General features: G+C 41.7%; 1 protein-coding gene across 1 annotated transcript in view; it reads left to right on the plus strand.

Moving 5' to 3' along the window:
* The window catches only part of Col28a1 (collagen type XXVIII alpha 1 chain), a 163,567-nt gene that overhangs the window by 93,494 nt on the left and 45,975 nt on the right, over nucleotides 1–24,098 (plus strand). The window contains exons 26-27 of the mRNA XM_036181591.1: nucleotides 3,145–3,213; nucleotides 7,696–7,764. Of these exons, the coding sequence (XP_036037484.1) occupies nucleotides 3,145–3,213; nucleotides 7,696–7,764 (138 nt within the window). The remainder of the gene's footprint in view (nucleotides 1–3,144; nucleotides 3,214–7,695; nucleotides 7,765–24,098) is intronic.

Genomic DNA, 24,098 nt, shown 5'->3' on the forward strand with positions numbered 1-24,098 from the left:
GTAGGTGGGGCTGGCAGGCAGAGAGCATAAATAGAAGGAGAAATCTGGGCAAAGGGATTGAAGATCTAGGAGCCAGGGAAGAAGGTGGACTCCAGGGGCCAGCCACCCAGCTAAAGGTAGATGGGATAATTTAAGTTAAGAAAAGCTGGCTAGAAACTAAGCCAAGCTAAGGCCAGACATAATTAAGAATAAGACTTCATGTGTGATTTATTTGGGAGCTGGGTGGTGGCTCCCCCCTCCCCACACACACACCCCGCAAACAGCAAAAACAACCAGCACTACACACTGCATTTAATTGAGGGACCTTTCACCTCTCTTTAAATCAGTTTATTTCCCAATCCCTGCCCTGGCAGCGTGTTCTTGTACTCTTCAGGAGTATATTGTTTGTTCTCGAGGATTTTCCTCATGCTATCCATTATGCTCAGGGTGGTGGTTTATGTGTTTTTCTTCCTGTTTTTATAAACTGGCAGACCTAGCCACCTATTCAAACTGGAGCCAGGTTTACTTTTTCTCAGCCACATCATTCACAGCTCAGGTGGTGCGTTCCACAGAGGAGGCACATCATGTCCAGCTACATTGTGATTAATCTGTCTACCATAGCCTGGGACAATAGAGATGCTCAGCAACCCAGGAAAGGAAGTCATCAATCACATCTGTTTGACAACATATTTAATGATTCCAAGTAAAAGCTGTATAGCAATATTTGCTGGTGCTCTCTTTTGTTGGAGAGTATTAAAACCCCAAGAAGCAGCAGAAGTAGATTAGTCGGGTGTAGCTGAAGGCCCTCACACAATACAGACACTTGCTTTACGGGTGTTTCAGAGGTTCTCAAGAAAGGAGAGATCATAGAAATGTGTCGGACACAGAGTATTCATGTTCCCTGCTTCAAGCTCTTTGTGAGAGACTGATCCTTAGAGCTGGGAGGAATTTGAAGTCACTCAGGGCTGGCAGTCAGTAGAGAGAGATATCGAAGAGATAATTAGTACCTGGAGCATCAAAGGCACGCTAGTACTTGATGACAGAAATGGAACTGTGTTGTGTGGACTTTTTCCAAGGAAACTTAACAAATGTCTAATCATCCCAGCAAGAGCATGATGACAGAAATAAAGAAATTATTCCACTCAAGTGCAACTTGGAGCACAATGAATTTAATAGGGATCAAACTTTCAGAAGTGTGAATGAAGAGTTATTTACAGGAGCTTTGGCAACTTGTGGATGACTACACCACTGAAGAAAAAAATATCTTTCTCTTAGCAGCTATGGCATGGACTGCCTGTAAATCCTTTGGAAAGATGGTGAGAAACGAGCCGGTAAAAAAGTGAGCTGCAAAGTTACCCAGATTATTTTAATTATATCTTGAAACATTGTAGAAAGACAAACATCTTGGGACATATAGGTCCAAAGCCTGATTCTGAATCTTCTTTAAAACAAAAACTTAAAGCAGTTAAGTTTTATACATAAGATATTTTGCCTGCATGTAAGCTTGTGTACCATGTTTGCCTGGTGCTTCCAGACACCAGTAGAGGGTGTCAGATGCCCTAGAACAGAAGTTGCAGACAGTAGTGAACTACCATGTGGGTGCTGGGAATGAAACCTGGGACCTCTGGAAGACCAACTTGTGCTCCTAACTGCTAGAACATCTCTTGGGCCCCTCCTTTTTTTGGTTCATGACTTTACAGAAGCACGTCTATTCACTGGAGTCCTCCACTGGGGGCACAATCCAGTGATTTTTTGCAGTAAAGTTTAGTTTACAACTGTCTTCACAGATCAGTTTTAGAACATTTCCTTACCCCATAGGATCCCTCATACTTATTTATGATCAATTTGTGTTTTTAATCCTGGCCTCAGACAAATACTAGTATATTTCTGTTTCTATAGATATATTTTCTTCTGGATATTCAATAATCCTACAGTATGCCAGTATCTGTCATTAAGAGCAATGTTTCTGAGGTGTGTTCATATTATAGCATGAATCCACAGTTTGTTTCTTGTAGGATTTTGTCTACTCCTTCCCCAGATGACGGACATTGTGTTCATTTTGGTTTTGAGCTAAAATGAATAATTCTGCTAAGGACTCATATTTGTGAAACTTTGGGTATAATGTGTTCTTATTTTCCTTGAATATCTGCTTAGTGATGAAATCACTGGTTCGGTTGGTCCATATATGTTGGGGTTTTATAGAAAGTGCTAAACTGTTTGCTCAAGAGGCTATAATAGCTGGTCAAAGGGTTACTGCTTCTCCACTTCTGCTCAGCCCAGCCTCTTGTGCCCGTCCCTGGGCAGACTTGCAAAGCTTTAGTTGTGTCTTCTTTAATTAAAGCAGGTGTGTAGTGAGCTGACATTTACCAAGTGATATTTATCCTGTGCTCGGCTTTCTGGATTCTTCTCTCTTTTACTCCCATCCCTGTGGAGTGCAGATATTATCTTCCACATATCTGGTAGACTTACTGAAGTTCAGAAGAATTAGGTAAAGGAGTCAGTATGGTAATAGAGGATTGTTTGAGCATTAAATCATATCAACCCTGAACATTCCTTACATTATCTTGTCACAGAGAAATTGAAGAATGAAGAAGGTTTTATATGTGTCTTCTTAACAATGCCATCTCAGGAAGATCTGATGAGCTGCCTTAAAGTGTCATGCCTTGGAGAAACAGCAAGATCTTCATAGAATGTAGCCTGTGCTCATAATCACTCTTGTGGCCCAAGTATCACAGAGTCAACCCCCAAGTCAAATAGCATTATTTTAGTTGAGGAAGTGATAGGGGCAGCTCATTCAGGATGTGGTCAGAGCTCTTTGTGGCCACCTTTTATCCTTCAATTTTCCTCCTCTGTTCAAAAAAAGCAATAATTACTTTTCCAAATTCTAGAGAAGCAAGTTCTGAAAGAAGCACACGTTAATGCTGCCAAGAAGTTAATTAACTGATTGACTTGCAATGCAACCCTTTATCAGAAAAGAGTATATATAAGTATATAAGAAAGTCAAGAGAGCACACAATGTCAAAACAGCAAACTCATTTAGATGAAATGGGCTCAATGAATTTCTTAGGAAAATTCAAGGGACTTAAAAATATATATATTCAACATGAAAAGTTATGTAAGTTTTTTTTTAAAATTGGTAACTTGTCATTAATTATATCTTTTCAGGGAGAGCCAGGGGTCAGAGGTCCTCCAGGCCCTTCTGGGCCTCGGGGCATTGGAACTCAAGGACCGAAGGTAAGTCCTCAGGTTTCTGATGATGTGTGTGAGCATCAGGTGCCAGTTGGTACATCCCTAATTGGAAAATCCTGAATAAAAAATGCTCCAAATTCAGAAACTTTTGAGCACAGCTTGACTACAAATGGCAAGTCCATAGCTGACTCCATGTAATGAGTGACTGTCAAAATCCTGCTGCCTTCAGGCTTCTGTAGAAGGTGTCTGTGAAACATTTTGTGTTTAGATATGGATTTTATCACTATACACAAACAAGTGTTCCAAATTGTGTAAAAACTCAGTTCTGAAACACTTGTCACTGCAAGCGTTTCTGAGGCGGGACAGCCAAGCTTTAACGCCAGCCCACTGAACAGCTCCTTCATATGAAGAAGACTTAATTCTGTTGTTGTCTTAGTTTTTCTCTGGATTACTGACGAAACCGTCTTTGTTCATGTCATGTGACCTGCAATATCTGTAAAACATTTGCCTCCCTTACAAAATCAGAAAGGCAACTTTGTAGCTGGAAGTTTTCCTATGTCCTGCCCAGGCCTGAGATCCCACAGACGCTTATAAAATAATCACTCACAGGCTTATATTAATTACCAACTGTATGGCCTATGGCAGGCTTGGCTTCTTGATAGCTTTCTATTTCATCTTAAATTAACCCATTTCTATTAATCTATGTTTTGCCACATGGCTGTGGTATTACTGGTCTGCTGGTATCTTGTTGCTCCTTGGGTGGCTGGCTCACGTGTCTCTCTGACTCTCCTTTCTTCTCCTCTCTTTCCAATTCGAATGTACCGCCTAACCTTATTCTGCCTCACCATTGACCAAACAGCTTTATTTATCAACTGATCAGAGCAACACACATTCACAGCGTAAAGAAAGACATCTCACAGCATACAGAAAGATATCCCACAGCACAACTTCTCTCAACATAGTTGAGAGAACTATAGTTGCAAAGTGTTCTAAATATTTCCAGGTTTTCCAGAAGCTGTGCTATCTTATCAAGAAGCAAACACTAGCTGGACATGGTGGTATACACCTCTAGTCCCAGCACTTGGGAGGCAGAGGCAGGAGGATTGCCAATTCAAGTCCTACCTATGCTACATATCAAGCTTGAATCCATCCTGAGCTACAAATAGATAAGAAAAAAAATCGCAATTCATTTGGCCAGATTTTTTGGGGTTGCCTTTTAACAGGTCATCAGCTAATGTGTGCACTGTATAGCATATCTCCAGCCACTGCGTCAGAACTTGGTGCAAAGATCAACCTTAATGGTCCCCATAGAAGGTTGAGGGCTGCCTCTTTCAGTGTCTGTTTTCTTTATTTCTGTGTATCATTCACTTACCTCCTCTATATTGATACCAATTCTTTAATTGTTTTAATCCACTGTTTCTCACTGAGGGGGATTTTGTTCTCCTCTCCAGAGCTGTAGTAGAGGCACTTAAACAAGATCACAACTGAAGACATTTGGGGCTGTCTCAACTGAAGACAATACTATCATTTACTGCATAGAGTTCAGGAGTGCTATTAAGCAACCCTTGATGAACAGGACAAGTTCCCTACAGTTATCTCAGCCAAAATATCAGCAGTGCTGAGTTTGAGACACTCTTCTGATTGTTTATACATTTATACATTATACAAGGAAGTTTACATCATGTTCATGCCCAAACCAGTGTCGTCGATGAGCCACACACCACTAATCCAGGTTTTGAATAGGTCTAGTCACACCCAACTTCATGAGAATTTAAACCCCATTATCAGAGAGGAGGAGGAAAGAATTCTTGATCCAAGAGTTTGGTTGAGGATCCCAACCTCACCAGGATTCTTACTTTATTCCTTTTTATCCTTGAGTTTTATCTGGAAGAAGGATAGTTTAGAAAAATCATGGGTCACTGTACGTGCATGAAGACTCCCCTAAGATGACAAAGTCACCATCAGGGGAAGTAGGATCCATTTTTCTTCATTGTGTCAATTTACAAAAATATCTTAAACAGAAGTAGAAACATATATACAGTATAACAAAAGTAACCTTAAATTTGTGTCAATATACAAGAATCCATACCAATGTAAATTGTTTAAAACTGATACCTTTTCATCCTACATATTTATCTCCTTTTTTCTTTTCTGAACAAGGTCCCTGAATCTCATCTCTTTTGTTCAGCCCCTTACCCTATAACAACTTGTAACCAACCCCCCTACTTGATGACAAACAGTCATAACCCTGAGAAAGACAAAAACCGTCCACCCCACCTATTGGGACAGTGGGGCTTGTATTCTTGCACTTGTCCCCAGTGAACAAAATAGGTTTGAGAGGGCAGCTGAATGCCGCACTCGATTTTACTCTAGCGCTCACCTGCACTGGGCTTGGGAGGTTAGTGGCACACAGTGCAAATGTGAAAGGCAGCGGTGGGACCAAAACCTGCCTTAGTGCCCATGGGCTGCCCAGAAAGGCAATGCCAGTGCAAGCCAAGAGGAACCAATCTGGGAGGGCAGCAGAGTGGCGGTGCCTGGCTGGACACAAGGCCTCACGTTGGGCGCCAGATCATAAAGGAGGTCAAATGGTGACTGTTTACTATCAGTAAAATCCTGGCACAAATATCACAATAAGGGATGGGAATCTGAGCCAGGAAGCCAGCTGCTTCCTTGTTCCAAAAAGGCCTCATCTTTGGGTCAAGTCTACTCCCAATGAAAACTCCGCCTATGGACCAAAACACTCCTTTCGATTGGTTAGCTGACTGGTGAGAGGATTTCTGTAGCATTAACTCACTCATTTTTTGCCAGCTGTTGAGTCCCAGGGATTGTCCTGCCTCTGCTGCCCCAGCTCTGAGATTGCTTTATCATGTGGTGCTGGGAACCAAACTCGGGTTCTATTGCTTACATGGCAAGTACTTTATGAACTGAACCGTTTGCCAGCCCTTCCACTGTATTCCCATAGCATTCCGATAGTATCCCCACAGTATCCCCATAGTATCCCCATAGTATTCCCATAGTATCCCCACAGTATTCCCACAGTATCCCCATAGTATCCCCATAGCATTCCCATAGTATCCCCATAGCATTCCCACAGTATTCCCATAGTATCCCCACAGTATTCCCAGGATCCCCATAGTATCCCCATAGCATTCCCATAGCATCCCCATAGTATTCCCATAGCATTCCCATAGTATCCCCATAGCATTCCCACAGTATTCCCATAGTATCCCCACAGTATTCCCAGGATCCCCATAGTATCCCCATAGCATTCCCATAGTATCTCCATAGTATTCCCATAGTATCCCCATAGTATCCCCATAGCATTCCCACAGTATTCCCATAGTATACCCATAGTATCCCCACAGTATTCCCACAGTATCCCCATAGCATTCCCACAGTATTCCCATAGTATCCCTGTAGTATCCCCACAGTAACATCCATAGTATCCCCATAGTATTCCCATAGTATCCCCACAGTATTCCCATAGTATTCCCATAGTATCCCCATAGCATTCCCACAGTATTCCCATAGTATCCCTGTAGTATCCCCATAGTAACCTCCATAGTATCCCCATAGTATTCCCATAGTATCCCCGTACTATTCCCATAGCATTCCCATAGTATCCCCACAGTATTCCCATAGTATTCCCATAGTATCCCCACAGTATTCCCATAGTATCCCCACAGTATTCCCATAGTATCCCCATAGCATTCCCACAGTATTCCCATAGTATCCCCATAGCATTCCCATAGTATCACCACAGTATCCCCATAGTATTCCCACAGTATCCCCATAGCATTCCCATAGTATCCCCCACGGTATCCCCATAGTATCCCCACAGTATCCCCATAGTATTCCCATAGTATTCCTATAGTATCCCCATAGTATTCCCATAGTATTCCTATAGTATCCCCATAGTATTCCCACAGTAGTTCCATAGTATTCCAATAGCCTTCCCATAGTATTCCCATAGCATTCCCCATAGTATTCCCACAGTATTCCCATAGTATTCTCATAGTATTCCCATAGTATCCCCACAGTATCCCAACAGTATTCCCACAGTATTCTCATAATATTCCCATAGTATCCCCATAGTATTCCCATAGTATCACCATAGTATTCCCATGGTATTCCCAGTGAAATGGCATTCCATATTAAAAGGAAGCAGCATGTTCCAGCCTTCATAGAATCCGGCATTTGTGGCCTTTAACTTGGTGTGGACAGCCTGGAGTTGGGGCATCTAGATTTACCAAGCAGAAGTCCCTGGCCTCTCCTCCTGTTTTCTTCAAGCTGTTCTTCCTTGCCTCTTTACCTACATTTGGATTATATGTAAAAGTTTATAAACAATTCAAATAGCCTAAGAATGTTTAGAACAACGTAGCTTTAGATGAAATAGGAACTATCTTATGGCAAGAGGAACCTAATCAGCTTAAGTAAGAATGAAGCCAAGAGCAGTGATATATATCCATTTCTTCCTCTCCTTTCCTTTCTATAGTTTGTTGTCAATTTCTGTCTCTTTCTTCACAGGGTGATGTTGGGCAAAAAGGCCTGCCTGGCCCTCCTGGCCCCCCTGGTTATGGATCACAAGGAATCAAAGTAAGTGAATCTGATTGTACTGGAATCATCTCTCAAGTCAGTAGGACAATGAGAAGAACATGGCTTCCTTACAATATTCAGATTTAGTGAGGGTGTCACAGTTAAAATGCATCCAGGATTTAGAGACAGCATCCAGAACTGCAGAAATGGTGCAAGTGCAGTCTTTTTGTCAACATTAACCATGACACACATTGCTTGGTGAAGCATCGGATGGTTCAGTGGTTTGAGAATCTTTGGAATCTCTCCTACCAGGATGCTCTCTAACTCCCTTGAAGCTCTCTCACCTGCTTCATCTGAGGGCTCTCTTTTCAGCCCCCACCCCCAGGGAGGACATGGGGGAGGTACGGCATTGGGGGGGGGGGCAGTGGTGGGGCTCAAAGGCACAGGGAGTGGCCACAGGGGATGGATTGGCAGGGCTTGTGAGTTCTAGCTTACAATAGAGGTCTTAGGAGCCTTTTTGGTAATATTGGTACCCTAGCATGAAGGATGGAAATATAAACTCTGCAGTGGAGTTTGAGAACTTTCTAAAACCCTCCAGGTGGTTCTCCCAGGCAGCCAGAGTGGCTATTACTGCTCTGGGCCCCAGGTCTTTGTTGCTGGAATTCACAGCCAGCTGCCTTCTACTTTGTGTTTGCTCAGGAGTACTAAGTTTATCTAATGAGGTGGAATTCTCAGGGTTTCCCTGTATCTAAGTAGAAAAGGTTCAGTAATGACATACTAATTACTATGTAATTTCAAACGTTCCCTTTTTCTATTTCTAATATGTTGAGTTCATCTGTAAATTGTACCGCCTCACCTTTCTATCCTTTTTTTGTGCAATAAATCAGCAATTATTTATTATCCTGTGAAAGATTGTAATTGCTAATCTATAACTATAGATAATTGAACTTCATTCTAAATGGGGAAACATTTAAAACAGCAGTCAACCTTCCTAATGCTGTATATGACCCTCTGATACAGTTCCTCATCTTGTGACTCCCAATCATAAAATTATTTTTGTTGCTACTTCATGACTATAATTTTACTGCTATTATGAATCATAATGTAAATATCTGTGTTTTCCAATGGCCTTAGGTAACTCCTGTGAAAGGGTCTTTTGACCTCAAGAGAGTCGCCACCTGTGGGTTGAGAACTGCTGATTTAAAACAAACTCTCAAAATAGCATAATGTGGTAAACAGGAGACAAAAGGTACCTAAAGTAAATGTGGAAGTCCTATGTTAGAGTTCAACCACATACTTCTGTATGGAGTGAGCTAAATCAAGGGCAAAAATCACTGAACTGGTGTTAATCTTCCAATCCAAACACAATATCTAAAGTCTGCATGGCAGGTCCTTTAAGTAACAGTTACTCACCTGCCAGGCTGAATTTCTAAGCAAAGACAGGATAGCATACTGTTGATAACATAAGGCACAGGAAAACAGAGTGGAACTCCACTTATTTATAAACTACATCACTCTACTACCCCATCCTTAAATTCTGTGGTTGAAAGATGGTAATGTCCTGTGGAAGTTTTCGTAAGAATTTTCTTAAGAAATATGGGGCTGGAAAGATGGCTCAGCAGTTAAGAGCCGTGGCTTCTCTTTCAGAGGACCTGGATTTGATTCCCAGCACCCACATAGTGCCTTATAACTGTCTGTAACTCCAGTTCCCAAGGGATCCAGCTGTCCTTGTGGGCACTGCATACAAGACATACAGACATGCAGGCAGAATACCCATATACATAAAATAAAAATGATTTAAAGACGAGGAAAGAGGAAGAAATAAATATATGTGAGACTCCTTGTCACCAACATGAGCTCGGTTTCCATGTCCTCTAAGCCTATCCCTTCCACTCATAAATCCAGTGCCAATTATCTTCCTTCTATTTTCTGGGATTTGCTTCCTGTATTCACACTGGAGTACCTTGGACTGCATTCAGTTAATCCTTTTCACCAACCACGACTCATCTGGCTTTGGGCCCTTTCTTATGTCCTTCAGGTTATGCCATGTTCACATCTACCCTGAGTGAAGCTAGGTCACAGATCCTGGCATGACATGGATGAAACTCCAAACCCAAACCACCACATTCCACATAAAACCCTGTCAGCAATGAGATGAGGTGACCCTCATCCACTTAGGTCCATGACCTGATGCTGCTTGCAAGGCTGAGTCACAAAGCCTCCTTAGACATGTTGTTTTGCCTGGCTTCCAGCTAGCAGCTGGGCATGAATCCTTCCCTCAGCACGTCTTCCTCATCATCCCCACCCACAGACCCACAAAAGGGAAGGAACTCAAAGATAGAGTTGGCATTTGAAGACTACATCATAAGTGATGTTTTAGTTTTTAGGACCACTCCTTGACATAGTTCTCTTACTTTTCTAAGAACATTTGGGTCAACAAAGCCTGCACCTTGTGTTACACCTGTCCAAAGCCTTGATGAGAGCCCCGTCAACACTGGGGCTTGAACTGCATCCTGCTTTCCTGTAACTTCTCATCCACAGGGAAGATGGGACCAAGGCTGTGACCACAGAAGAGTTCTGCTTCAGCCTCACTGTGGTGGAGGACTGTTGGCTCCTTCCTTAGTCAGGAGGTGGTAGGACATTCCAATTGGGAAAGCAAGCAAGGAGCAGACAATGTGGCCCTCCCAAACTCTTCATTCGACTTGGGAGTTGGCCTTCCTTGTTCAGTCTGTCTCAGGGTCCCAATCATCCAGACATTCTCTTAGCATTGTTTCTCAGAGGATCAGGAGGTCTTTACAGTCCTTTCACACTTAAGAGCATTTCTGAAGTAGGTTTGTGCGCTGAGTTCTGCTGTGACTTTTCCTATACACACATCATTTGTTCATGGAGACAATGAACCCCTCTGCCACTGGCTTCAGCTCTTCACCCAGGCTTGGGTAGGCCTGATCTGATCCAGCTGGTGGACTTCCCATATACTGTGTTTGGCCTGGGTTTCAGGCTTAGCAAGTTTATTATTGGCGTTGAAATATTACCTTAGTGACTTGCTCCCCATTTGGTGGATGTTTTTAACAGAGAGAGATCCTAGTGTCTGTAGAGATGACAAATAGTAATTATTGCAATGCTCTCACTGTCACCAAGTGACACGCACTAGGACATCTAGGGACTACAAATGAAGGGGACTCAGTCAACAGTGGTGGATATTCATCCAACCTGAGCAATGGGATGATGTACTTTGAATTTGGCTTTTCTAGTCTCTGAATATTGCATATGCACCTTCATTTCCTTATCTGAATAATGTGGATGATAATAGTATTGTCTCCTAAACTTTCTGTGAGGTGTAACTGAAATGGAACACCATAGGAGGGATAATACACTTGTTTGTAGGTGTGGTATGTATTTGCAGCTAATCATAATGACCTCTTCCTGCCTCTCTTCTCTTTCTGCCAAGTGCATGGCATTTTCTAGGAGAAGAGTCTTAGGCTCTAACTTTCAAATTATTTGATTCCCTTAAATATAATATGTTGGCAGTACTAGTTTGCATAGGGCTCTAATATTTTCTTTACCCCAAATGTGTAATAATGCACATAACAATCCAGTGTGGGTTCATGGTTAGTGGGAAATTTTTCTCCAAGAAGAATGTCTTCCACTTCCAGCTTCCCCACTGGTGTTGGCTGGTGCCCTCTATCACTAACTCCACACAGATACAAAGAGAGGGTGAGGAAGGACCCACTCGCCTCCTAAACCTTCTGACTAGAATGCAATGCATATTATCTCTTTGCACAGTTGTTTTTTGTTGTTGTTGTTAATATTGTTGTTATATGGCTGTATTACTTGCAAGAGAGGCAGGGAAAGGTAGTTTGACTGCGCATGCAAGAAATTAAAATAATGAAAGGTTTGGTGAGGTACTGACAGTGACCATCAATCATAATGTAGCCCTTTTCTAGGGAAGATGAAAAAGTTAAAGGTATTTGTTACTCTGAAGTATGCTAATGCTTTCAGAAGAAAACAGCAAACATAGATAGTCTCTATGGAAACAAAGGACCCCCAGATATCCCTAATACTGTGAAGTATGGTACTTAGACTTATAGGTACTGAGTTCAGCACCATGCTTTCATGTATCTCACAAAAGACAAATTGGAGTCTGGATAATCTTGTTTGTTTCACGCAGGATGTTGAGACTGACGGGGATTTTCTGAGGAGTCAACAGCTGGAGGAAGCTTGGGGTGGGGAATGCAGGACTAGGAGAAGAGAGAAGGTGCTCACCTGTATCTACAGAGTAGCCAGGAATAGAAACAGGAGAGCCATTGTGGGGGGTCGAGAGCTGGCATTAAGGGGAGGGATAGAGCTTGTATAAAAAGCCTCATGTGAGGAGATAAAGAGGAGCCAGCAGTTAGGCCCATGTGGGAAGTCAGGGAAGGTTGGAGTCTTGAATTACTTGTAAGACCAGCAACCTTCTTGAGGCTGGCATGGCTGTGCTGATAGTCTAGCTTATGGGGCCTAGTGCAGCAGTACCCAGAAAATGAAAGGCTACACCTGCTTGACATTTCTGATCCAGGAACTGAGGTTAGAACACAGGATTGTAAACATCTGGATTCTGTGTTTAAACTTCATGCCATTTCCTAGGTACATTTCTGTTGGTTTGCATCAATTATGTTGAAATAACTATTCATATAACCTCCAAATTTCCTTTTTTTAGGGTATTTATTCTTGATTTTTTATGCATTTTTTTGTTTTGGTATTTTTGTGTATCTTATTGGTTTTATTTTTATACATTTTAATTAAAATATAATTATATCTGTGTTGTTGGGGGGTTTACTCTTTTTGGAGGGGCCCGCCACCCAGCTCCCAAATAAATTCACGCACAGAGGCTTATTCTTACTTATGAATGCCCGGCCTTAGCTTGGCTTAGTTTCTTGCCAGCTTTCCTTAACTTACTCCAACTACCTTTTGCCTCTGAGCATTTCCTGTTCCCTTACTTCTGTAAATCTCACTCCTGCTCCATGGCTTGCTGTGTAGCTGGCCAGCCCCTGGAGTCCTCCTCCTTCTCTGGCTCCTTGATCTTAGATCTCTCCTCCCAGTTTTCTCCTTCTATATATACTCTCTGCCTGCCAGCCCCACCTATTCTTTCTCCTACCATGCCATTGGCTGTCTAGTTCTTTATTAGACCTTCAGGTGTTTTAGACAGGCACAGTCACACAGTTTCACAGAGGTAAACAAATGCAACAAAAACAAAAGTAACACACCTTAAAACATTATTCTACTACACATCAGTTTTTCCTTTCCCTTTCCTCCCTCCTTGTGTGTGTGTGTGTGTGTGTGTGTGTGTGTGTGTGTGTGCATGTGTGTGTGTATTTAAATATGTACACATATATAAATACAACCTGCTGAGTCTATGTTTGTATGTGTATAGATATTGTTTCAGGGTTGAGTACTTTGCATTGGGTAACCAGATAGGGGGCTTGTACCTGGCAGAGGCTAATTCTCCCTCTCCTGGCAGTCATTGCTTGCTTGTAGCTCCTTGTCAAGATGTGGGACTCCATGCGATTTCCCCCCTTCTGTGTTAGTGTGTCTATTGATACCGCTATTGTTCCAGTCTTGTGTGGTTGGTCATTTCTATGAGAGGCTGTTTCAGGGCAGACTTTCTGGTGTTTCACTCTCCCAGTCTCTCTGCCCCATCTTCTGCAGTGTTCTCTGAGCCACAGATGAAAGAGTTATGCCGTAGATGTACACGGTGGAGCTGGGCCCTCCATGATCCACTGATCTTTGCATTGTATACAGCTGTTTTTTTTTTTTTTTTTTTTTTTTTTTGGTGATAGTCTCATTTTGCCATAAAGAAAGGTTTCTTACATGGGGGTGGTTACCATTGACATGTGAATGCCACTGTCTTAATTAGAGTTTCTATTGCTGTGAAGAGATACTATGACCATGGCAGCTCTTACAAAGGAAAACATTTAATTGGGTGGCTTACTGTTCAGAGGTTCAGTCCATTATCATCATGGTGAGACATGGCAGAATGCAGGCAGATGTGGTGCTGGAGAGGTAGCTGAGAGTTCTACATCTTGCACAGGCAATGGAAGGTGTCTCAGACACTGGGCATGGCTTAAGCATAAATGTGACCTCAAAGCCCACCCCACAGGGACACACTTTCTCCAACAAGGCCACACCTACTCCAACCTCTAATAGTGCTGCTCCCAACCCAATGAGTTTATGGGAGCAGTTACATTCCAACTACCAGAGCCACCTACTGCACTCTTTGGGATATCTTGCCATGCTGGCCATTGTGGTTCATTGGCATCACATCTGAGTAGGACTACTAACTGCTTACCTCTCAACAGCTGGTATAGTGTTTTCTGGTACCATGGAAGCTAGACTGTAGGAAGGAGGCTTTCAGGTTCAATCCAGCATGAATAATGAGTCCTGTGTCCTAAGTGTACAGTGTCTTCAGCAATAGGGACTTACCTTCAAGCTCTGAGAGGCAACGACAGTAACAGCCATAGTCTGCATCATGTTGGGAGTCACTTGCAGTTTGGAGCTACAAATTTCCTGGTGTTGGAACTTAAAAGTTGTCTTTCCCACTTCTGTAAGCAAATAAACAGCAGTGTAAAAAGTAGAAAGTAACACCAAGCTGGGATGGTGCTGTCACTCCATTCAATTTTCATTCATTTCAGAAATTAAATAGAAATAGTAAATGATAGTTAACAGCGTGGTGTCGGTATGTGACTTGTCTTTGGTTTAATCTTGGATATTAATCTTGGACACTTACCCTTATTGATATTTTTTAAATGATTTATTTATTTGCCTTGGTGTATCTGTGTAAGGGTGTTGGATCCCCTGGAACTGGAATTATAGACAGTTGTGAGCTGACATGTAGGTGCTAGGAATTGAACCCAGGTCCTCTGGAAGCACAGCCAGTACTCTTAACTGCTGAGCCATCTCTCTAGCACCCCACCCCCATTGTTATTTTTGGATTCATACTCTAATTCCCCTACACAGAAAGAAAGAGAAGTAAAAACCACAGAAGCCCTGCATATTGATATATGCCTGTAATCACAGCCTGAGAGACTGGGTCAGGTGAACTGAGAGACTGAGGACAGCCTCTGTGAACTAGAAAAATCATGTCAAATGAAAAACAGCTGAAGGTAAAATGTTGCCACAGTCCAGTATTTAGGGATTAGATCCGCAACCAAACAACTGGCAAGGGAGGTAGGGGCTAAAACTTGGTCCTGGCAATCCAAGTTCACACAGCTCATTTTCATGTGGAAGGCATTCCCACATCTTCATAGCAGTAAAATTGCTTCCTAAACCAAATGAAAGCTCGACATAGGGACAATAAGCCAGCACCGCCTATGTAGCATCTTGTCGGGTTGCTGACATCAGGGAGTGCTGGGGTTGTTCAGTGGGATTGGCGCTGAACCGTTTGTGGTTTTCATTTGTTAGTTCGCACTTAGATGTTCTTTTGGGCCAAATCCTTTTTTATTCTGTCCAGCCAGTGAGGAAAAAGGATGGCTCACCCTGCCTTGTCCCCCTTCCCCTCTCCTCCCTGCTCTTCTAAATCTGAGCATATTACTAGGTGACTTTTTTTTCTCTCAATTTCCTTTTCCTTTTCTAAATTTAAGACAGTGTCTTATATAGTCTACACTGACCTTGAGCTCCCAATGCCACCAAGGATGGCCTTGAACTTTGAATCCCCCTGTCTCCCCCTCCCAAGTGCTGAAGTACAGGCCCGAAGCACCAGGCACCACACAGCGGCCCTTTCTCCAGATCAGAGCTGGGATGAAAAGCCTGAGCTCTCATGTGAGTGGGGCCTGAGTCATTAATGTCAGTTCATCACTTTTTGTTTGTTTGTTTTTGTTTTTTGTCCATATGCTGTAAACAAGGCTGTGGGCAATGATCTGTGACCATCACCAATTTGCTTCCTACTACCACACTCTTTACACTGCAGTGAACTGAAAGAAAAATCAAACCCCAAAGTGCTTTTGTCAAAGTTAATATGATATCCTACTCCAAAGCTTCACAACATTTCCCAATTCCAAAAGGAAAAAAAAAAGTCAAAACAACTGTTAGCTTGGTCCTGGATACGAACAACTGTACAATGGGTATGCTTATGCCAAATGTTGAAAAAAAAAAGATTTCAAATAATGTCAAAAGCTAGAAAATTATGTAAGATATTTCATTTGAGCTGGTATATATTTAAAAGCCCTACCACACTATAATGGTGTATAATTTATAATGACAGTAAGCCAGTGGGAACTCTTTCCTTCCCTCTCCTCCCTCATCTCTCCTTCCTGTCCACTGTCCTCCTACCCACCCACCAATCTGTCTAATGTGTCAAGAAACTGTACTATATATGTACCCCCTTTGTTTTTTGTAACAGATAGCATCCCTACAAACCCGAGTTTAGTAGCGGCATGGATGCATTTCTTTTAGCTGCTGTTACTGTCTTTCTAGCCCCCAAGTTTTACTATTAAAAATGTAAAAAACCTTTTCTTCTATCAGCAATGCCTGGTAGTCAGTTTTAGTGTGTACCCCCTCTCCTTTTAGCAAGGTAGGAGGTACTTTACTGCTTAGAGATTAGAGCTCCCAGTGAGAGCTGGGGCCATGTTATGCTCCCAAGTTCCATGTACCTTTTGTATTCAAGTGTTGCTGTCCCAGGAGTTAGGAAACCAAACCATTCCCAGGATCACCCAGGGCTGCTCTTCCACAGTCCCTGAACCACTCAAAATTTAATTTGCATCTTCTTGTTAATCCTTGACTCTTACCGATGTAGGGTGCTTGAGGGACTTCTTTCCCTGCTAATCCACCACTGGAAGAGACAAGAGTATAAAAAGCAGTTGTTTTCCCCAGGTGCAGTGAGGACCTTTGAGAAGAGTGTTAGAGATTCCTTAGAAATTACAGCAGGGTCCACCTGAGGCTGGCCTTGGGAAAGCTTGGCCTTGGGATAGGCTGTACACCCACCTGTACACATCAACAGGCTTATCAACTCATTGGGGTTAGTTTGCTGAAGGCTGAATAGACTTTATTACACTACAAACTTCTCTGACCAGTTGATGAGAAGCCCACAATCTATGCTAACTTTCACTGTTCTTGCAGTTTATCTTAAGAAGGTTACAGTAGTTGTTTTTTTTTGTTGTTTTTGTTTTTGTTTTTTTAGTATTAGCAACTTTTATATATAGCTTCTCATTTGAAATATAAATATAAGAGGGAGGAAATTTAAGTTCTAAGTCAAGGTCATTAGAATCCGTAGCAAAGGGACAATTATAATTCTTAACGAGAACTCATAGTTAAAGCTGGCAGACCATAAAGATAACTCCAGAGTAATCTTTCCTTCATCTTGTGAAGAATTCTCTCAATGTAGTTAATGTTCTTAGGGTGGGAACCATGAGTCACCAATGTCTCTCTGCCCCAGGCAAACTGAGTGAGAAGACCAAGGCTTTACAACTGGGAGAAATGAGGGCTCTACAACCTAGTGCCTCTTTGAGACTCAGAGCAGGAACAAGGAGGAAAAAGAAAGAAAGAGATTAATTTTTGACAATCGTACTTTTCAATTTATTGGTTTGGTAATTACACAATATGTTCCCCTCCTCTTCTAATATTTACTTTTGATTAAGATATTGACATCCAGTCCAGTGGTGGTACCACACGCCTTTATCCCAACACTTGGGAGGTAGAGGCAGGTGGATCTCTGTGAGTTCGAGGCCAGCCTGTCTACAGAGAGAGTTCCAGGACAGCCAGGACTGTTACATAGAGAAATCCTATCTCCAAAAAAAAAAAAAACCAAAAAAATAAACAAGATATTGACATCTGTATGAAACTCTAAAGGTACTTTTACCAACAATGATAAGGAAGAAGGTGTTAATTTCTTACCCTACTCTGGTACTGTTACTTCATTTCATATCTTAATCAATTTTATCTGCTCAAGACAAGATTTTATTTCTTTTTGTGTGTGTGTGTGTGTGTGTGTTTCGAGACAGGGTTTCTCTGTGCAGCTTTGCGCCTTTCCTGGAACTCACTCTGTAGCCCAGGCTGGCCTGGAACTCACAGAGATCCACCTGCCTCTGCCTCCTGAGTGCTGGGATTAAAGGTGTGTGTCACCACCACCCGGCAAGATTTTATTTCTTAAAAACAATCCTGACTGTTTGTTTGGATTGATCCATGCATTTATCATTCTCTTGAGTCCATTTTTATATCTCAGAATTGGGACCACTCTCCTCCCGCCTCAACCACAACCAAGAGCTTTCTTTACAAACAGGTCTGTCTGATGAATCCCTGCTTGCTTTACTTGAAAAGATCTTTCCTTTGTAATATCTCCCCAAAATACATTTTCTGTGTGTAGAATCTAGGCATATAGATTTTTCTCTCAGTGAAAGGAGTTTTCTCTGACATTTGATGTTCATTACTGATCTGAAGAAGCCATCAGTCTGCTTCTTCCATGGTAATGTGTCCTTTCCTCTGGTTTTGAGGGTTTTCTTTCTCTTTCATTTGGTGTTTAGCTGTAGACTGTGTATTTAATAGATGCAGATTTGATATAATTCTTGATTTTTAGACTATATCTTTTATTATTTCTAGAAGATTCTCTATCATCTCTTCAGACATACTTTTGGCCTGATTTTCCTTCTCCTTGAACCCCTTTGCTAGCCCCTCTAGTACTTCAGTTAGTTAAACCTTTTTTCATACCTTTCTGCCTTTTCATATTTTCTATCTCATCTTTCTGAGCTATGACTAATATTGTTCTAGTCTGCTTTCCAGTTCCCTGGAAAATACCTTCCCCCTCCTTTTTTTTAGCTGCATCCAATCTATTTCGGGAGGGAATTTACTCTCCTCAATTAAAACACTTCTATTGTCTACCTAGAGCATTTCTAAAAATAAATAGTAAACAATGATAATAATGTAAGCTGTTCTGAGTAGATGCTGTTTCCAATGTGACCCTGTGCCTCTCAATCTCTCTACACAACATGATGAGGGCACCATGTTTCTCCTCTTGTTTCTGAGAATGCACTCACTCCTTCTCTTGGACTGTGCTCTGTTGTCTCTTCTCCCTTGGCATTTGACATGACAAGCTACTTCTCTTCATGTGAGCCTTAGCTGAAGAATGATCTCCATAGCAACACCATGCCTGACCATACTCTCTTCTCTTTATGGAATTCAAGGTCATTCTATTATCCTGCTTTATTGTTTTTATGACATGATCAGCCTCTGAAAATATTTATTTGTTTTATTTGATTTATTATCTGTCTTCTAGGAAACGGAAATCAGGAGAGTAAGGATTTTATTACTTTGATTTGTGCTCACATCCCCTTGCACCTAAATCAGTGTCCAGTATATAGTTGGCCAATCAATATTTACTTGAAGAATAAATGAAGTAATACTTAAGTAAATATATGGAGGAAAGTTACATGTTATGTGATAATAGAGTTTCCCCTGAAACTATATTATTTGACCTTCAAAAACAAGTCATTCATATATACTATAACTCAACAATTACAAAATTCTGTCATTAGTGGGACTTTAAACTTGTGAAATGACTTTTTTCTGTATCCTAGTGTTTATTTGTGTAATTACTTTGCTCTTCTGAGTAGATACACTTGATCTATTGGCTGACATTTTCTTGGAAGAAAGATTTAGCTTTCTTGACTGTACAGTTGTGGTCACAGTATCTGTTACTATTACAATAGGATCACAGCAAATGTACTAAAAAATGTCTTTGTTTGCTAGAAAAAAATCTGAGGGCATTGGATCTGTCTGTTCAGTGATCCTAGGGCATACATTCAGTAAATTCTTTTTTTTCTCTTTGAGCTGAGGATCAAACTCAGAGCATTGGGCTTGCTAGGCAAGCGCTCTACCACTGAGCTAAATCCCCAACCCCAGTAAATTCTTGATTGAACCTACTCATACAGATTTTTATGACCAATATTTTACCTATCATTGATAGATTATGGAGCAGTGGCCTGTTGCTAGATCTTTCAGTCACTGCTAATGTTATACATTCCATGGCCATTCTAGGTTAGTAAATTATAAGGAAATGAGACACTGAGCGCTAGCTGCTTCTTAGGGAAGTTTAGGGAAGGGGAAAATTCCTATTTGTAGAGATGACATTTAAAGAGCAGTACTAACACATCCATTACAGTCCGCTGTGCTGGCACAGGGAGGAGCTTTGATAATGCTGCTTTGGCTTCTGTGAGCTTTGCCTTCAAAGCAGAAAATAAGGTTTTCATCTACTAGAGTACTAGTCTCCATTCCAAGTTCCCCAACTGGCTTCTGTTGACTTTGAAAATGCAATTTGAGCTAATAGTTCCCTTTCTGATTTTATGCTAGTTTTACAAAGAAATTAATCTTCCATAGACTTCTATCTCTCTTCTCTTTCTAAATTACCTTACTGTAGTGACTTTGTAAAGTCAATCATTATATTTGTTGTGCTTTTCTGCCATGTATGTATTTAGATGATAATATACATACACTCTTTGCCAGAGTGGCAAGGCTAATCATGTTAATATGCTTTTCAAAGTGGAACTTGCTTCCATTTTGCATATCAGAAAAAAATCAGTTTGCATATAATTATAAAGTTAGCTCTCCTTCCTGCTTAAAATAAAGGATGCTGAACCCACTGGTTAATTATGGCTAGTTGCACAAAGCTTTATTTCAGCAGTTCATTCAGGAAAGGTTTTTGAATGTAAGTAACATTTCAGGCTCCATTTTAGGTATTTGATATATCATAACAAAAGCAGTAAAGGTTCAGGATCTTATGGGAACTGCATCTTGTTGGCAATAAATACAATAAGTTAGGAAGTTACAGAGCATGTTTGCAGATGAAAACTACTATGATGAAAAGAGAGAGAGGAAGAAGGAGGAGGTGGAGGAGGAGGAGGAGATGGAGGAGGACGAAGAGGAGGAGGAGGAGATGGAGGAAGACGAAGAGGAGGAGGAGGAAGAGGAGGAGGAAGAGGAGGAGGAGGAGATGGAGGAGGAGGAAGAGGAGGAAGAGGAGGAGATGGAGGAAGACGAAGAGGAGGAGGAGGAAGAGGAGGAGGAGGAGATGGAGGAAGACGAAGAGGAGGAGGAGGAAGAGGAGGAGGAAGAGGAGGAGGAGGAGATGGAGGAGGAGGAAGAGGAGGAGGAGGAGGAGGAGATGGAGGAAGACGAAGAGGAGGAGGAGGAAGAGGAGGAGGAAGAGGAGGAGGAGGAGATGGAGGAGGAGATGGAGGAGGACGAAGAGGAGGAGGAGGAAGAGGAGGAGGAAGAGGAGGAGGAAGAGGAGGAGGAGGAGGAGGAGGAGGAGGAGGAGGAGGAGGAGATGGAGGAGGAGAAGAGTGTGAAGACATTTTAATGGATTGCCTTGTGGATCTGGGAATCACCAAGATGAAGGAAGAGTTCTGCAAAGTTTCCCTAGGTAGGAGGGTACTTGGAGTGTGCAAAGAAGAGCAGAAGGATAGGCTGGCTGTAAATGCCATCCAGGAAGTAACAGCAGTGGGTTGGGGAAGGATGTGTAACCCTTCAGGCTTATGGGATCCTTGGCTGTCCTCAACAGTGAAACTGGGAAGGAAGCACTTGCTGGGTTTGAACAGAGCTGTGGTACAGTCTGACTCTGTGTGGAAGAACTGCAATCCTCTGCTGAGGATAGACTGTCTCGGGGCCAGGACTGCAGACTAGCAAAGGAATCCAGGGGACATGATAGGGGCTGGAGGGAAGGAAATTATGCAATTATATTTCAATTAAAAATAAAATGAACCACTGGGTTTTCAGCTACTGAGCTGCACTAGGATGCATTTCTACAGGGACTGCCACAGAGCAAAGCTCCTAACCTGAGTGTGTATCTGAATATGCAGCTATCGAGAACACGACCGGAATCCATCACTTCCCCCCCCTGCTCTGTTTATGATCACCAAATACTAAGCTGCTGTCAGTAAGAGTCTCAGATGTAGGGCACAGCTAACAGAAGGTCTGCCTGCCATATTTGACTGCCCTGCCAAAGTCCAGTGAAGAGGTATTTATCTTCTATTGCTTATCAACAAACACTCTAAAGTGCATTTCATATTTTAAAGTTTATTTTATTTATTTATTTATTTATTTATTTATTTATTTACTTACTTACTTACTTACTTACTTACTTACTTTTGGTTTTTTGAGATAGAGTTTCACTGTGTAGCCCTAGTTGTCCTGGAACTCACTCTGTAAACCAGACTAGCTTCGAACTCACAGAGATCTGCCTGCCTTTGCATTGCAGTGTTCAGATTAAAGATGTGCATCACCACTCCCGCCTACAGTTTATTTTATTTTTAATTAAAATATAATTACACAATTTCCTTCCCTCCAGCCCCTACTACACCCCCCACATGCTCCTTTTCAAGTTCATGAACTTATTCCTTAGTTCTTATTGTTATAGACATATATGAATACATATATAAATAATACCTGCTAAGTTCATTTAGTGTTGCTTATATAGATGTTTTTAGGGCTGATCACATAGTACTAGGTAACCAATTAGGGTGACTCATCTCTGAGGAAGACAAATTCTCCCTTTCTCGGGAACTTAATTGCCTGTGGTGGATCTCATGAAATTTTCCCTATCCATCTGGCATGTGAGTTGGTATTGTTTTGTTCTGGCCTTGTTTTATCAGCCATATTGATGAGATTTCATGGGTCTAGTTTCCCTGTTATATCAAAAGACACAACCTGAAAGCAAACTTCCTGGTTCTTATAATCTCTCTGTTCCTTTTTCTGTGATGTTCTTCTGAGCCTTACATGTAGGGGTTGTGATATGGGTGTATCAGTTGGGGCTGGGCTTCCATGGCCAGTTGTTCTCTGCGTTTTGACCAGTTGTGGCATTCTGTAACTATATCCTGATGCTGCACAAAGAAGTTTTGTTGATGAGCAGTGAGAACCACACTTACTTGTGGGAATAAAGATAAGCAATTAGAATGCAGTTAAGAATTATGATGGTTTAGGAAAATGGCAGCAGTAAGGTCTCCTCTAGGATCTGTGGCCTCACTAGCCACAAGTAGTTGGCTAGGTCTCCATTACCAGGTATGGTTTCCCCTGTTATGTGAGCCTTAAGCCCAATTAGAGAGCTGTTGGTTACCTCCAAGTTATGAATGCCACTATTGTACTGTTAGGAATACCTTACTATGATGGTCACTGTTGTGGTTCATAGGTGTCACAGTTAGGTAGAATTATTAATTGCTTCCCTCCCTTGGCAGCTGGCATAGCACTGTTTATTATTATGAAAGCTGGTTTTCAGGAAGGAAACTTTCATGTCATATCTAGTTCAAGTCCTGAGTCCTATGTCTGAATCACATGATATTTTCAGCAACGGGATTTACCTTCAGTTTCTGTGAGGCAAGCAAGAGCAACAGAAGTAGCCTGTATTATTTGGGGAGACTTTGGGATTCACCTACTAGCAACCTAAAGGAGGCATCTCATGCCTGGTACTGGGATTTTTGTTAGATAATATTTATGGCTCTTGGAAGAATAATTTCATCCCAGGTGGTGTGCCTTTGAACTCTATCTATCTATCTATCTATCTATCTATCTATCTATCTATCTATCTATCTTTCTTTCTTTCTGTGTATCTGTCTGTCTGTCTATCTATCTTTCTGTGTATCTATCTAATTTTAGATAAACCTAACTCCCTATGGCTTTTCAAGTATCCTAATACTATCCCTACTCCTCCCTCTCCCCTTGTGTTGTCCTCCCTCCCTCCTCCCCTTGTCTTAAAGCTTCCCCTTGTCTCTCCCATTTTCCTCTTCATATTTCCTGATTCCTTTTTGTTGTAATTTATTAGAACTTTATTGGAAAGAACTAGCCTTATATAGTGCAATTAGGTGTGTACTTCTTAATAAACTACATCCATAGTAAATGTGGGTGTGAACATATTATCCCAAGTTTAGTTTATGATTTAAAAACCATTTGTGTGTTTATTCATCAAGAAAATAATTGTTTTATTTTTTAAGAAGGTTTTCAATGTACACTGGTAGAGACCAGTTTCAAAATTCTCCAAGCACATATGACATGGCATCCATTCTCGAGTCTTCTCAGTCCCTCAGCTCTTGAAGATCTAGTCATACTGAGTACCTTTAAGTTCCCTGTGACATCTTGGTTCCCTCACCCCAGTGCTGTATGTCAGATGATCCCTTTTTGGGGGGAGATTCCCTTAGCATCCTACTTCACTAGGTCAACTCTGGTCAGCTATCAGGGCTCGTGATATATGGTACCTCCTCTGAAAGCCTCTGTTCTCCCTGAGTTCTGTTTGGGTTCTATGGAACTTTAGGTCATCCCAGCATAGCACTTCCCATGCTCTAAATGTTCGTTTTCTACCTAAACACCAGATGCTGAGATAGCAGATGCCTTGTTTATAGTTAGATCTGGACCACCTAATGTACACCTGGTACATAGCAAGTGCT

The sequence above is a fragment of the Onychomys torridus genome, chromosome 3 (assembly GCF_903995425.1).
Source record: "Onychomys torridus chromosome 3, mOncTor1.1, whole genome shotgun sequence".
Classification (NCBI taxonomy): Eukaryota; Metazoa; Chordata; class Mammalia; order Rodentia; family Cricetidae; genus Onychomys; species Onychomys torridus.